Here is a 15668-nt window from a genome sequence, read left to right as displayed (position 1 = left end):
GTAATTTGTGGCCCTTGGGGTCTCTAGTTGAGGTGCACAGGCTCAGCAGTTGTGGACCATGGACTTAGTTGTCCTGCAGCACGTGGGATCTTAGTTCCCCGCCCAGGGATTAAACCTGCGTTGGAAGGTGGATTCTTAACCACTGAACCACTAGGGAAGTCCCCTACATTTAGTTTTTTAAGTATAAGAATAATGTAATGGGATTATAAAATGTTTACAAATGAGATAAGAGCCTTATAACTTCTACTTTATTGTCTTTTGTGTGGTTTTTATTATATATATTATATAAATATATATAATATTTATATCTTTTTTAGTTATATAGGCCTTTTAAATTATAATCATATTTATCATTTAAAATGCTATATTTCCTCACCCATTATTGGACCTATTATTATTTTCATGTTTTTGCTGTTTTAAATAATGCAGCTTTGAACATATTAATACATACATATTTTAAATTTTTCTGTGGGCAAAGCAGCTTCCCAAGAGTATATACAGAGGATATCTTTTTGGGAATTTGTGGTCATAACTGTTATGCTACCAAAGGGTGCTGGCATAGCCACCAGTGACTTCCACATTAACAGAGCTGGTGATGTATCTTCCTGTTGTGACATTTGGTCTGTTCACCGTGTCCCCATTTTTTATAATTTATCTAGTTACTGGTTGCACTGGATATCCCTTGCTGCTTGTTGGCTTTCTCTAGTAGCAGCGAGCAGGAGCTCCTCTTCATTGCAGGGCACAGGCTCCTCATTGCAATGGCTTCTCTTGTTGCAGAGCACAGGCTCTAGGCACATGGGCTTCAGAAACTGTGACTTGCACGCTCTAGAGTGTAGGCTCAGTAGTTGTGGTGCGGGAGCTTAGTTGTACTGCAGCATATGGGATCTTCCCAGACCAGGGGTTGAACCTGTGTTCCCTGCATTGGCAGGCAGATTCTTTTCCACTGTACCACCTGGGAAGTCTACCATGTCCCCATTTTAAAATCACACTTTTTTTTCGCTACTATGACATCATTGTGTCTTGATTTTTCTTCTGGGTCTGTGTCTTAGTTCTGCCTCGTACTAACTTTATGACCTTGACTGAGTCATCTGCCTTTCTGAGCTTTAGTATTCATGTTAGTAAAAAGGGCACAATAGTGTCTACTCATTTTATTTTTTCGGGTTAAATAACATACCTAAAGCTCCAAGCTTTAGGTATGTTAAAGTGGCACGTGGTAAGTGGTCGTAAGTGTTTCCTTTTGCTTTCTGTCTCCAGTGCCTTCTTTTCTACCTTCATTGCATAGAACTTTCCCATCTCAGAAAATGAATTCCCTTAATTTTACTACATTATCCAGATATTGCCTGATATACTTGGTTGGCTCTTGGAGAAGGCAATTTAGGTGTGTTTCTAACAGAATGGGCTTGATATTAGTCTTCCCAGAAAAAGTCTTAGTTTTGTAGTAAGACTTTTGGGTGTGAGATATGTGTTTGAGTTATATAAAACTGAAAACATGGATTTTTCCCTCACAGCTTCCCTTGGAGTGTTCTTGTTGTGGATGAAGCTCACAGGTTGAAAAACCAAAGCTCCTTGCTGCATAAGACTCTTTCAGAGGTAAACTCATAGGATACTTTTAGTTTGTATATCACTCCCTTTTAAAAAATGTTAATATTAGTTTGGTTCTGTATAGAGCCAATTAAATTGATACATTTTTTTTTAGTGAGATTTCTGCAGGGTTCAATGAACATTTTATGGTGACAGAAGTAATACTTAACATGGCCTGATTTCTCTCATCTTTTACATAAGAGATAATGTTTATTAAAAATTTGGTTGTCAAATGAATAGGACTCTACCCCAGGATAATACATTGTATTTTTGGAAATGTTTCAACTGTATTTTTGGAAATGTTTCAACTGTCTTTTTGATTTTCAGTTTCTTTAAAAATAATCTTAATGTAGTTTTTCTGTCTGCAATAACAAACATATCTGACATATTTATTGTACAACTCCCCCATTTACCTGTTTAAAAAATTTGACAATTCAGAGTTATGAAGAGACTAATTTCATGCCATTGAATATTCCCTTCAGTCTCACCTGTCTTTGTCATACTTCTCTGAGTATGAAACCTTTGATCTTACTCCATTCACTTCTCCGGCATCATTCTGGCAAAGCAGATGAGAAATGTCATTGTAGCCTTAGATTTGCCCTCTTTTCTGAGGAGCCAGTGGAAGAGCTTATGAGTATGAAGTGCCCTTCTTGTTGTTGACCTAGTAAAGGCTTGTTAATTCCTGCGGCCTGGTGTGTAAATTTCTGGAATCGTCATTGATTTTGGTCCCTTTCCTATAATAGATCAATTAATGAATTTAGAGGTCATTTGGAGGAAAGTCTTAGATCTGAATTCTTTATTTAGTGGTTAAAAGTTACGATTTTTAGTGTTTAAATGCAAATATGGCCACTATTATTATTATTACCCCGAACTCAAAGATTGCTGTCCCCTAGTAGGGCCCCCTCTGCCCTGTGGTGTCCTTTGCCTTCTTTTTAAGGACTCTTTAACACTGTCTCTTTCCCAAGAGATTGTCATATCTGGCACCCAAGAGACTCTAAGGTACTGCTTCATCAGCTGCTAGGCCAGTTTATTGATTTATAGTGGGAGAAGAGAAGCAGGTGTAGTAAAGGACTGTGTGTGGAGTGGGGAAGCTAAAGTCTGTTGCTGGCTCCAGGGCCTTTTCTTCTTATTGGTAAGGAACAGGCTCAGAGGAGATTGTTCTATGTTTTCTGAGTATTCCTTTTTAGGTGAGGTTTGAACTGCAGACAGCTAGTTGGTCAGGAAAAAAACACATTTATTGACTGGGCTGAGAGGTGGGGAGAAGGGTACTGCCTTTTATTTTCTCCTCTTCCAAATACTGTTTTCAGCTTGTTTGTAAAATTTGTAAGAAGCCTAAATGTCAATATAGGACTTGATTATACTGTACAATTTGTGCTATACCCAAACAGTATATTTACAGAGTAAGGCTGCCATGAAAGATTATGAAACAGTATATTTACAGAGTAAGGCTGCCATGAAAGATTATGAAACAGTATATTTACAGAGTAAGGTTGTAAAGATTATGAAAGATTATGTAGAAGAATATTTAATAATGTAGAAAATATTTGCAAAATATTTTATACAAAAAAGCATCCAAAATTTTATATATAAGCAGAGATTTGTCTCTAGGCTTCTTTTTCCCGATTATAACTTTTGATGCTGAAATGAACACTGCTTTGAATTAAAATATTAATCCATGTGATAGTGTAATTTCATTTTAGTGATTGACAACCTTGGTTATCCTTGTTGACTTCATATTTTTTGGCCATTTTAGTTCTCTGAGCATATTGTAAAAATGTGATTTAGTTATTGGAAACATTCGTTGTTAACCATTTCCCATACTAGAAATATTGTGAATACGTTGCACTACAAGCGGCATGAGTGGGTGGGCATTGATTAGACAATTTAAAAAGAAACAAACCAAGTGAAAGTGCTCCCCCAAAAGATTTTGAAAACAGTTTTTATTGATTGTATCATTTCATTTATCACCTTTGATATCTTCTTATGACCCCCTCCAAAATCAAATTATTGAAACACAAGAGGAAACGTAAAAGCCCCCAATAATCCTACTCCCTGTGCGTGTCACCGTTTGGTGTACATGCTGCCACCTTCTTCGCAGCACATGCGTACACCCAAACCTAAATGTATGTCTGTGTGCGTGCTAAGTTGTCTCAGTCGTGTCTGACTCTTTGTGACCCCGTGGACTGTAGCCCTCCAGACTCCTCTGTCTGTGAGATTCTCCAGACAAGAATACTGGAATGGGTTGCCATTTCCTTCTCTAATATTGTTAAAAAAATAAAAATACATTCAGTTCAGTTCAGTTCAGTCGCTCAGTCGTGTCCGACTCTTTGCAACCCCATGAATCACAGCACGCCAGGCCTCCCTGTCCATCACCAACTCCCAGAGTTCACTCAAACTCATGTCCATCAAGTCGGTGATGCCATCTAACCATCTCATCCTCGGTCGTCCCCTTCTCCTCCTGCCCCCAATCCCTCCCAGCATCAGAGTCTTTTCCAATGGGTCAGCTCTTTGCATGAGGTGGCCAAAGTATTGGAGTTTCAGCTTTAGCATCATTCCTTCCAAAGAAATCACAGGGTTGATCTCCTTCAGAATGGACTGGTTGGATCTCCTTGCAGTCCAAGGGACTCTCAAGAGTCTTCTCCAACACCACAGTTCAAAAGCATCAATTCTTCGGCACTCAGCCTTCTTCACGTCCAACTCTCACATCCATACATGACCACAGGAAAAACCATAGCCTTGACTAGACGGACCTTAGTCGGCAAAGTAATGTCTCTGCTTTTGATTATGCTGTCTAGGTTGGTCATAACTTTCCTTCCAAGGACTAAGCGTCTTTTAATTTCAAGGCTGCAGTCACCATCTGCAGTGATTTTGGAGCCCCCCAAAAATAATATCAGAATTCAGTATATATATGTATATATGTGTGTATATATGCATATATACACACATAATGTATTGCCATGTTTTATATATATATATACACACACACACACAGGATATAGCTTTCTCTTTGTGCTGTATTATTTAACTCAAGTAGTATAAGGTCTTGGTATGTTAGCTAAGAGACTGTCCTTTGCTTGACCTAACAACTGTTGTTACCGTTTTTCCTAACCTTTACTTCATTAGTCTGTTGTTCATGGTGTTCTTATTCCTCTGCTCAAAATTTAACAAGTGTCTTTCCATTTTGGGCGGTATATAGTCCAGAAATGTCCAGAATTCTTGATGTCTTGCATTGGCTACACATGTTAAGTTTTACAAAAGGATGTTTTTTAAAAATATATCTTCTTTCTTGTAGTGGTGGGCCCTGCTGCTGTAGTTTTGGGCTTCTCAAACTGCATGAGTATATGGTGTGTGCTTGAATTTCCGCATAGGTTGCGTAACAGTAACCATTTTGAATACTCATCAGTACTTTAGCGTTCACAAAGTGATTTTACTTTATAAATGGTATCTCCTCCACAGGATTATTATCCCCTTCTTATAGTTGAAACTGAAGAGGTATTATTTCCTACATCAAACAGCTGTATACATTTGGAACCTGAGTTTTCTGATTTCATGTCCCTGAATTCATTTCATTCAGTCATGCCTCTCTGTAAAGGTTGTGACGGGTCACTCAGTCTTGCTTTCCAGCACTATAGATTTTCACTTTATTCATTTGTGTATTTGAGTTCTCAGTTGTCTTCAGCCTCCTGTTGACTGGAACACCCATCCAGAACAGCCTCCAGGAGCTCTACTCACTCCTCAGTTTTGTGGAGCCTGATCTCTTTCCCAGGGAGCAGGTGGAAGATTTTGTTCAGCGCTACCAGGACATTGAGAAAGAGTCTGAGTCAGGCAAGTTCCCTTTTTACAAATCATGCCCAAGAGGTCTGGGCCCAGCAACTTCCCTAGGGCAAAAGGGTTATAGACAGAAAAGAAGGAGAATCCATAACCAGAGAATCCCTTCTGAGGAAATAAAGAGCCGCACAAAAATAAGGTGATGTCAGAGTCCTCTTGTTTTTCCCAGTGCCTGCTGTTCATGATTCTCTTTGTTTGTTTGTCTAGTATCTGCTGGTTTGCAGACTTTTTTTTTCCCCCAACATGTAATTTCTATGAGAACTTGGATAACTTCCCATGGTACTTCTTGAGGCAGAGCAATATGTGGGTGCCGTAGTCTGAAACTGTCATTCAGGGTTCCATAGCACTGGTGTTTCTTTTAATACTTTTATCAGTGCATAAGAACCAAAAGTCTGGGCTGGATGGTGGTGGAAGTAAAGGAGGAAGCCATTCTGGTTTGTACAATGGTCATTCGTAGTTTTCCTCTCATACCTTTGCTCCTCTGCCTTGTAAAATTGTCTGTCTATCAATGTGATATTATCCCAGGATTGTTATTCAAAATAATTGATAGGCATGCCAACTAGTGGGTCTGTATGTACTAGCTGAGGATAAGTTGGAAGGGCTTCTCACAGCAGAAATCTCCATGCCACAGATTGAATTTTACCTGGGGAACCTGCTCTGATTGTTCCCATGTTTAATGTTGCTATATAAAATATTCCAAGTCAAATATTACACAGGACATACTGATCTTTAAAAAATTATTTGTTTATCAATTCAAATTTAACTGGGCACTTGTAGTTTTATTTTCTGTACCTGGCAATCCTGCATGCAGTGTAATTCCAGTTTAGGCTAGTTTTCAAAGTTACCAACAGCTCAGGAAGGAAAAAGGGTATGGAAGTCAAAGAACTAAGTGTGAGTACCAGCACCTTTAGCAGCCAGCTGTATGACTTTGGATAAGGGATTTAACTTCTCCGAACTTCACTTAGTTATACAAATAGGGACAGTGTTACCAACTTGCCTACATTTCTGAGCTGTTATGCTGATCAAATACAAAAGTATCCTCAAAAAGAATAGCTCTGTACAAATGAGATTATTAGAAAGAAACAGAAGAAGTTGGAAAGAAGAATCCAAGGAAGGACTAAATACTGTGAAAAATTACCTTGCTGGCCTAGAAGGCAGAATTGGTATGAAAATGAGAAACAAAAGTAAACTGTTGTGTGTTCTCTAATAGTTCATTGCCTTGGTTTTGCTTTTGTCCCACACTACTTGTGTGTGTTTTTTTCTTTCCTTGTACAGCAAGTGAACTATACAAACTCTTGCAGCCATTTCTGCTGAGGCGAGTAAAGGCTGAAGTAGCCACAGAGCTTCCCAGGAAGACGGAAGTAGTGATATACCACGGCATGTCAGCACTACAGAAAAAATACTACAAGGCCATTTTGATGAAAGACCTAGGTAATCAGAGGGTACTTGTCCATTTAGAAACTAATGAGGATGTGATTTTTATGCATTTGATAATCTCACTCAGTTTGTATAGCAAGAATATGGGATGGGATTTCTTACTCTGAATAGTAGTCAGGTCAGCTAGAGTGAAACTGGCAGAGTACCTTTGCCAGTCAAAGTATAACTCTGACTTTGTTGTTTGTTGACTTTGTGAGATTTCCTCCCCATCTCCCCACTCCTGGTTTTCCTTAAGGGCTTCCCCTGGTGGCTCAGATGATAAAGAGTCTACCTGCAATGCAGGAAACCTGGCTTCGTTTCCAGGATTGGGAAGATCCCCTGGAGAAGGGAATGGAAACCCACTCCAGTATTCTTGCTGAGAGAGTTTTGTGGTCAGAGGAGCTTGGCAGGCTACAGTAGGGTCACAAAGAGTTGGACACGACTGAGCAGCTAACACTTTTACTTTTTCATCTTAAAACAAGGTGATGGTTAAGAAAACTTCTTATCAGTGTGCTGTTCTTAATGCACTTCGGTGAAATTTGGGAGATACAGATTTGAAAGATACATTATTGAAATGAGTAAGGTTATGTATGGAAACTTGCAGGGTTTTTTGTTGTTGTTCAGTGATCCATCTCTCTCTCTCTTTTTAAAATTTCAGATGCATTTGAAAATGAGATGGCAAAGAAAGTTAAACTTCAGAATGTCCTGTCCCAGCTTCGAAAGTGTGTGGATCACCCATATTTGTTTGACGGTGAGGCAGTGCCCTTTTTTCTCAGCATTACTTTTTGTTGTCATTTTATGGCCAACCTCATAGAAAGTTCTTCAAAAGATTTGTCTATATTTACTATCTATTTTTCCCCATTTTCTCATTAATTTTTTATGTTGATTATCTAATGTATTGTTCATATTCAGATTTCTTCAGTTTTAAACGTCCCTTATGACTTTTTCTTTTATATTTTTAAAGTAAATTTATTTTTATTTTAGATACAATGGGAAAACACAGGAGAATTTTAATCAGGGGAGTGATAGGATCTGATCTGCATTTTGTTATCATTTTGACCTATGGACACTTAAAAAAGAAACAATAGCAAAAACAAAACCAAACACTACAACCCCCAAAACTGTAGGTCCAGAAATGATAGCATATCCATTCCCCCATCCCCTCCCAGTATGAACATCTCCTCCCTCTGCTGGAAGGAGAGTAACATGTTTATCCTCAAGGGCAGAAACTGGAGAATGAGAGAATTCTATGTAAACAGACCTCGGTAAGAGTTGGATAGGACTGAGCAGCTGAGCACACGAACAGACCTTGTTAAACATGATTTTCATTTCACTCAGCCTCCTCACATACTGTAGTTCGTTTTCCACAACTGCTTCCTTTGTTCAGTATAATTGTTGTTAGTTGTTCAGTCATTAAGTCGTATCCCATTCTTTGTGACCCCAGGGACTGCCGCACTCCAGGCTTCCCTGTACTTCATTCACGGAGTTTGCTCAAACTCATATCCATTGAGTCAGTGATACCATCCAACCATCTCCTTCTCCCTTGCCCCCTTTTCCTCCTGCCCTCAATCTTCCCCAGCATCAGGGTCTTTTCCAGTGAGTCAGCTCTTCGCGTCAAGTGACCAAAGTATTGGACCTTCAGCATCAGTCATTCCAATGAATATTCAGGGTTGATTTCCTTTAGGATTGACTGTTTTGATCTCTTTGCAGGCAAAGGGACTCTCAAGAGTCTTCTCCAACACCACAATTCAAAAGCATCAATTCTTTGGCTCTCAGCTTTCGTTATGGTCCAACTCTCACATCTGTACGTGACTATTGGAAAAACCATGGCTTTGACTATACAGACCTTTGTCGGCAAAGTGATGTCTCTACTTTTTAATACGCTATCTAGCTTTGTCATAGCTTTTCTTCCAAGGAGCAAGTGTCTTTTAATTTTGTGGCTACAGGCACCATCCACAGTGATTTTGGAGCCCAAGAAAATAAAATCTGTCACTGTTTCCACTTTCTTCCCTTCTGTTTGCCATGAAGTGGTAGGACCAGATGCGATGATCTTCGTTTTTTTGAATGTTGAGTTTTAAGCCAGATTTTTCGCTCTCCTCTTTCACCGTCATCCAGAGGCTCTTTAGTTCCTCTTCATTTTCTGCCATTGGAGTGGTATCATCTGCATATCTGAGGTTGTTGATATTTCTCCTGGCAATCTTGATTCCATTATGATAGAAAAGCATTTAAAATTTGCCACTTTTCTGGCTCTTCATTTATTTTGGAGAGCTTCCTGTGTCACATGAAACTTATGGGAAATCATGTGAGTCCTTCTGTCCTGTGAATCTGCCTGTGTCCATCTTTGCTCTTTTCAAATTCAAGATCCGGTCAGAGATCTTACGGTGCGTTTGCCATGTCTCTTTATTCTCCTGTAATCTAGAAATGCTCCTCAGCTTTTTGTTTACTTTTCCATTAAATTGACAGTTTTGAAGAATCATGGCTCTTGTTTTATGGGCTGTCTCATAATCTAAACTTTTTTTATGATTGGATGTCCCTTTGTCTTGATCCCATTCAGTGAACCTTTTTTGTCACCACCATTCCTAGTTCATCAGTGTTCTCTGTGTGTCTCAACTGATGGTTATCAGTTCACTTTTTTAAATTAATCTCTCAAAACCTTGGACACAGTTGATCACTTCTTGAAACACCGTTTTCCTTTGGCTTCTGGGACAATGCTTTCTCTTGCTTTTCCATCTGCCTTATGTCTTCTCCTTCTCTGCCTCCTTTGTGAGGGAATTTCATCTCATGGATGTCAGTAAATTTCCCTCTAAGTAATAATTTAGCTGCATTCTATACATGATATGTAGTGTTTTCATTTTCATTCAATTTTTTTTTTTTTTAATTCACTCTGATGGGTAGCCTGTGGGACAGTTCCAGGCATTTTATGCTGTGAGGGCTCTAGTATTGATATGATCAATGCAGAGGCTTTTCTGCAGTCATTTGAAGGAAGTCCTTGCCAAGTGGCCATATGAATTGTTTTAAAATGTCACAGAATCTTAATGAGATGCATGTCAGAGCTCTTCTTTTATGCGAAGAGCTGTTGGGAACATGTAGATTTCGAAAAAAGCCCTCAGCATGAGAATGACTACTTTATATCTAACCCTGTGTCTTGATTTGTTCTCTAGAGTGAGAACCTGAAGGTTTCAGTTTTGGGTCTGTTTGGTCTTTAGCATCTCCTTGTGCTTCAGTTCCCCAAAGAGTGCCTTGGGTAAACATGTTTTAGGTTTATTGGATGTGCCAGGCTTTGTGATTGATGTTGGGTAGTGCTGATATCATAATATAAACAAATAATTATGAAATGCCTCAAAGAGATATGAGATTTGGGCCCATTATCAGTTAGAAGGATCTTGGCTTCTCTGTAGCCTCACCATCAGCTTCTCCATTCAGAGTCTGCCCCAACTGGGAACACATTTACTGGGAATGGGTTCTTTCTTTTCCAGGTGTGGAACCAGAGCCTTTTGAAGTTGGAGACCACTTGATTGAGGCTAGTGGGAAACTTCACCTGCTGGATAAGCTGTTGGTATTCCTGTATTCCAAGTAGGTGATAGGTTCATATTTTCTACTCTGAGCTGGTGATTGTTAAAACCAGAATAATGAGCAACTCACTGATTTCTTGAGACTAATCCCAGTTCTCTTTTTTTCCAAGACCCCGATTCAGCTCCACTTTTTCTGCAGCTACACCCTTCATCCCATGCCATCCACTCTATGATCTTCCTTTCCTTTCCTGAATTCCTACAGCACTTAGGATCCTAATCCAGCAGTTGGCAACGTCTGCCTTAATCTGCTGTCTGGTTAATTGCTGTATTAACCATGTCACTCCAGCTGTATCGTTTAGTTCTACAAAGACAAAGATACCATCAAACGTTTCTTTTTTTTTTTTTTCAAACGTTTCTTTTTAAAAGGCCTGCTGGTGTACCTTGCTTTGAATTGGCACATATTAAGTACTTAGCAAATATTTACTGTTGTTAACTTGTGAGGCTTGATTTGAACTCAGGGAGAACTCGGGGACTCTTTCCCTGAGATGCAAGTTGGGTATTGGAAGAGTTAAGCCACTTTTGGGGCCTGTAAAGATTTAGCTAAGTGTTCAGTGGCCTGGTGTCTGGCCTGTATCTAATCCTCTGGTCCTCGGAGGTACAGAGCAGTCTAGAAAAAAATCCCAGTTTTCCAAGGATTTCTAAATTGTTCCTTAGGGACCACTGACTCAGGAAGGCCTGAACCAACCTAAAACCTCAGATTTGGCAAAAGCATCCCACATTAGGAATGTGCAAGTCAAACAGCTGCATGCCTGATTGTATTTTATAGGCTGTGATGTATCTCCTCTAAGTGTCCTAGTGTTGGAGAAGGACCCGTAAATAGCTTCTCTTCAACCTTTTCATTTCACAGGTGATGAAACAGGCCCAGAGAGGCTGAGTGGCTTGTCTGAGGCCACCACAGCCAGCAAATGACAGAATTGGGATTAGATGAGGTTCTAATCTAATGGGATTAGATGAGGATTGGATTTTAAGTTCAATACCTTTTCTACCAATTTGAGGCTAGAGTCTTGAAGGAGTTTTTCATAATTGTTCATCTACACCTATCACAAACTCAGATTAAATTAGTTTTCCTAATAGAATGTTGTTTACAGTGCCATACAGTACTTCTTTGTTTATGCAAACTTAATAGCTGATAACCATGGGATTGTAGGTTTGAAGCTTTTTTTTTTTTTAGCCATACCATGGAGCTTTTGGTTAAACCTGGCTCTTGGCAGTGAAAAGTGCAGAGCCCTAATAACTGGACCACCAGGGAATTCCCTTGAATTTGTCCTTGACCTAATCCATTTGCCACCTCCTTTCTTCTCTCCTCTCCCTATGTAAGTTTTCTTATGTATCATGTGGGATATGAAATGCCACCTGCCTCTTGCTTCTCTAAAGTGATGCTTCTTAGAATTTTCAACCAATAAAGCTATAATTGAAAGGATAGTGACTTTTACCCCAAAGTAGAGAAGAGCTATTGATTGCCAACCACAAGCTCTTTAGGGTCATCAGTTTTTGTTTCATTTTTTGTACATTCGAATTTTGCATTTTTCTCTTCACATATCTTTTATTTTGCTGTTAAAACTGTATGTTTCTTTCCATTTAGTAATTGCCATCCTGGAAAGAAGCACCTTGGTTATGTAGGGCATCTTACACCCTCTGGTGCATTGACACAGACTCCTGGGAATATCCCAACACTTACAGCACTAGTGAGAAGTCCTGTAAAGACTCAGCTACTGGTGCAGTTACATCCTCGTATAAAACATTTCGCATTACTGAAGAAGCTTCTGTAAATGATTGACATTTATGTTTTACTTCAGGATTTCATTTCTTTATAAACTTGCATTCTTCGCTAAGTTTCACCTGCAGGAAATCCACCCTAAATACTATGGGAATTGGCAGTTTTTCCTTTTCTTTTTCTTGCCAGAGGCCATCGAGTTTTACTTTTCTCTCAGATGACCCAGATGTTGGATATTCTCCAAGACTACCTGGATTATAGAGGTGACATCCCTTGGCCATTAAGTTACTCAAGACTTTTAGACTTAACAGTCCAGATGGGCCTGTGAAGAATTATCTGGGGTGTGGGAATGTTACAGAGAAAAACAGTGTAAGAATATTATTCAGAATCAAAGGAAGATGGCTTACAGTAGGGGCATGCCTATATATGAGAAGAGACAAAATTGGTGTTTGGTTTTGAGCAGACAGTGTGTTACTCCACAGTGAGTAATTGAAAATGGTTTCTATTTCTCTGTTTTCTCCCTCTGTGTGAAGGCTACAGCTATGAGCGTGTGGATGGTTCTGTGAGAGGAGAAGAGAGACACTTGGCCATTAAGAACTTTGGACAGCAGCCCATCTTTACTTTTCTCTTGAGTACCAGGGCAGGTAGGCCACATCCCTACCTTTCATCCCTTGATGAAAGCAGACAAATTAAAGTGTGAAACAGTACATTTAAATCCTAATCATTAGAATATTTTTCCTTAATTCACTGAAAGGCGAGGTTTTTACTGAGGAGTGTAAAAAAAGGGGTGAGGGGAATTGAGGTAGGTTATATCAGTTTATCACTGTACTAGACTTCTAGCATGGTACTCGTTTCTGTCAAACTGATTTAAGCTTTCATCTCATCAGAGAAGTAAGGCTAAAACCTGGGGTTTTTGGAAAGTAATTCTGATCTCTTGACCATTGGCCTGTGAACATCCTGAAAGATTTCTATACTTTTGTATAGAAATTTTAGTTTTAGTCATGCTCAATAGAGACAGCTCTCCTTCCCAACCATGAATTTGCCAAACAAGATAGCAACCTGCCTACTAGTTGTTCTTCTGACAGGTAGCTCTGAAAGTGTTGTGAAAGCTTAATAAAAAATCTGCTTTTAAAAAGTGGGATTGAAATGAAATTTCCAGCTCTTTAGAATTAATTGTAACATTGTCCATATATGACTTAAGTCATAAGTTTATATGACATTTGTAGTGCCATACCACTTATGGAGTGCTTTAATTTACTTAAATAATGTCAGCTCTTATTCACATGTCATGGAACAAGGAGACCTTAAATTAATTTTGAATTCACAGAATCTTAAGTTTCTTTTTTTTTTTTTCCTCTCTCTCTTTCTTGGTACACCTAAATCTTGATGGAATAGAATTAGGAGCTCTAAAAGGATGTATGTCCTCTATTGTAAAGAGAAATCAGTATATTTATGAAAAGAGAGTTCAGTCTTATTTCAGTTCAGTTCAGTCGCTCAGTCATGTCCGACTCTTTGCGACCCCATGAATCGCAGCACGCCAGGCCTCCCTGTCCATCACCATCTCCCGGAGTTCACTCGACTCACGTCCATCGAGTCCGTGATGCCATTCAGCCATTTCATCCTCGGTCGTCCCCTTCTCCTCCTGCCCCCAATCTCTCCCAGCATCAGAGTCTTTTCCAATGAGCGAACTAAGTGCCTGGTACTATAGGATATTAAAAAGTAGTGTTGAATATAATCCTTGACCATAAGGAGATTGTTTTACCTGTGTATGTCTCATCTGTATTACAGAGATATAGTGAAATTCATTTGGTCCCACTTGCTTCTAAGATCATAGACTGCACCCTTGATCTCAGCCACTTATTCATGTCACAGTTGTCTTAGGGTAGTCTTAGGAGAGACTGATTAGGTAACCTGATAATAAGTGGCTGAGACTGAGGAGTCTGTGATCTTAGAAGGAGAGCCAACCAGTCCATCCTAAAGGAAATCAGTCCTGAATATGCATTGGAAGGACTGATGCTGAAGCTGAAACTCCAATACTTTGGCCACCTGATGCAAAGAGCTGACTCATTAGAAAAGACCCTGATCCTGGGAAAGATTGAAGGCAGGAGGAGAAGTGGATGACGGAGGATGAGATGGCTGGATGTCATCACTGACTCAATGGACATGAGTTTGATGGACTCTGGGAGTTGGTGATGGACAGGGAGGCCTGGTGTGCTGCGATTCATGGGGTCGCAAAGAGTCAGACACAACTGAGCGACTGAACTGAACTGATGCCTTACTGATTTCAACACCGTCATACTCAGCAGCATTGTTTGAAACATCTGAAATTAGGAAGAAAGATCTCTGCTTTTCAACTAATCTCCCAGGCGTTCTTGGAATTAGTCAGAACAGAGGGATCTCATAGGAGCCAGAGCAGTCCTGAGCCTTTTCCAAACACCAGCTGTCCTGTTTGCTGTCACATTTTAGTTGTTGATTTGCATCATTATCATTTATTCAAGATTCTTTCCAACTTTCAAGTATTTCTGATTGAGTCATATTGCCACCAGGTGGCAGTGAGAGCTCATGAATATGTCTCAGACAAGTCTGGCTATAGCTTATTTATAAAATATCACCCTTTAATGAAGAAGAGCTGAACTTAACAGTAACCCAAGAAGAAGAAGAAAAATGTTATGAAATAAAAATTTCATAAAAAAATTAAAAACACTTCAATGAAATAAGTGCCTGGGAATATTATGGAATAGTGGGTAAAAAACATAGGCTCTGAAGCCAGACCATGTGGTACTGAATCTGGCTCTTTCTCTTCCTATCTCTGCAGCTTCCAGTCATCCCTTAACCTCTCTGTGCTTCCATTGCAACATCTATAAAATGAGTACCCATGATTGTTGCAAGGATTATAGGAGATAATATATGTAAAGCACTTCAGAATGGTGCCTGCAGAAAGTAAAGCATAACACCTGGGTAGCTGTCATTGTTATTTAGTATATTAGCGTGTCTCGGTAATCAGTCTTTATTATCTGTTTATTCCAACTTTAATCTTATATAAAGGCTTTAATTAGAATGTTCCTGCCTGACTTAAGGTCTAGCTTAGAGGCAGTAGCCCATCTCAGAAGTTAGTCCTTAGTTCTGGCTCCTGGAACAAGTCATTTCAGGCTTGCTTGTTTCAGCAACGAGCTGTAATGACCCTGGCAAGAGGGAGTCCATTTTGTGCTTGTTTCTACATTAATCAAAGAGAAGGCTGTAATTTGCCTTCATAGTTCTTTTCATTAATTCCTATAATTCAAGGAGCCTCCAAAGCCCTTTTCCTAAAGAAAGACTGGAAAGTTGTCCCAGAGAGTGTTTTTGTCCTTTGGTTGGTTTGGTTACCTTCTCCTTAATTAATGTGGAGACAAATAACAGAAGAGAATTACTGAAGTCTTCTCCAATCAGAGAGAGATAGCCCCCCTGCTCCGCTTGGGGGTGTAATACATGACATCTCCTCTTCTTATTAACTTGTGTCAGAGCCCATGCTGCCTGGTTGTAACTTGCAGTGGACATTAAGAGGTCTCTTGGTGCCCACA

General features: G+C 39.5%; 1 protein-coding gene across 4 annotated transcripts in view; it reads left to right on the top strand.

Annotated features, from left to right (window-relative positions):
• The window catches only part of CHD1L (chromodomain helicase DNA binding protein 1 like), a 71699-nt gene that overhangs the window by 29885 nt on the left and 26146 nt on the right, over positions 1 to 15668 (top strand). For 2 of the 4 annotated variants that reach the window (XM_040230876.1, XM_040230877.1), the window contains exons 6-12: positions 1509 to 1590; positions 5244 to 5406; positions 6685 to 6840; positions 7484 to 7576; positions 10302 to 10398; positions 12301 to 12374; positions 12645 to 12755. In XM_040230876.1, coding sequence (XP_040086810.1) covers positions 1509 to 1590; positions 5244 to 5406; positions 6685 to 6840; positions 7484 to 7576; positions 10302 to 10398; positions 12301 to 12374; positions 12645 to 12755 — 776 coding nt within the window. Of the gene's footprint in view, positions 1 to 1508; positions 1591 to 4473; positions 6573 to 6684; positions 6841 to 7483; positions 7577 to 10301; positions 10399 to 12300; positions 12375 to 12644; positions 12756 to 15668 lie in introns of those variants that run through there. The other 2 variants (XM_040230879.1, XM_040230878.1) reach the window with 2 other exon arrangements.

Source organism: Oryx dammah, unplaced genomic scaffold (assembly GCF_014754425.2).
Source record: "Oryx dammah isolate SB20612 unplaced genomic scaffold, SCBI_Odam_1.1 HiC_scaffold_28, whole genome shotgun sequence".
Lineage (NCBI taxonomy): Eukaryota > Metazoa > Chordata > Mammalia > Artiodactyla > Bovidae > Oryx > Oryx dammah.
This window is presented reverse-complemented; position numbering and strand designations above follow the sequence as displayed.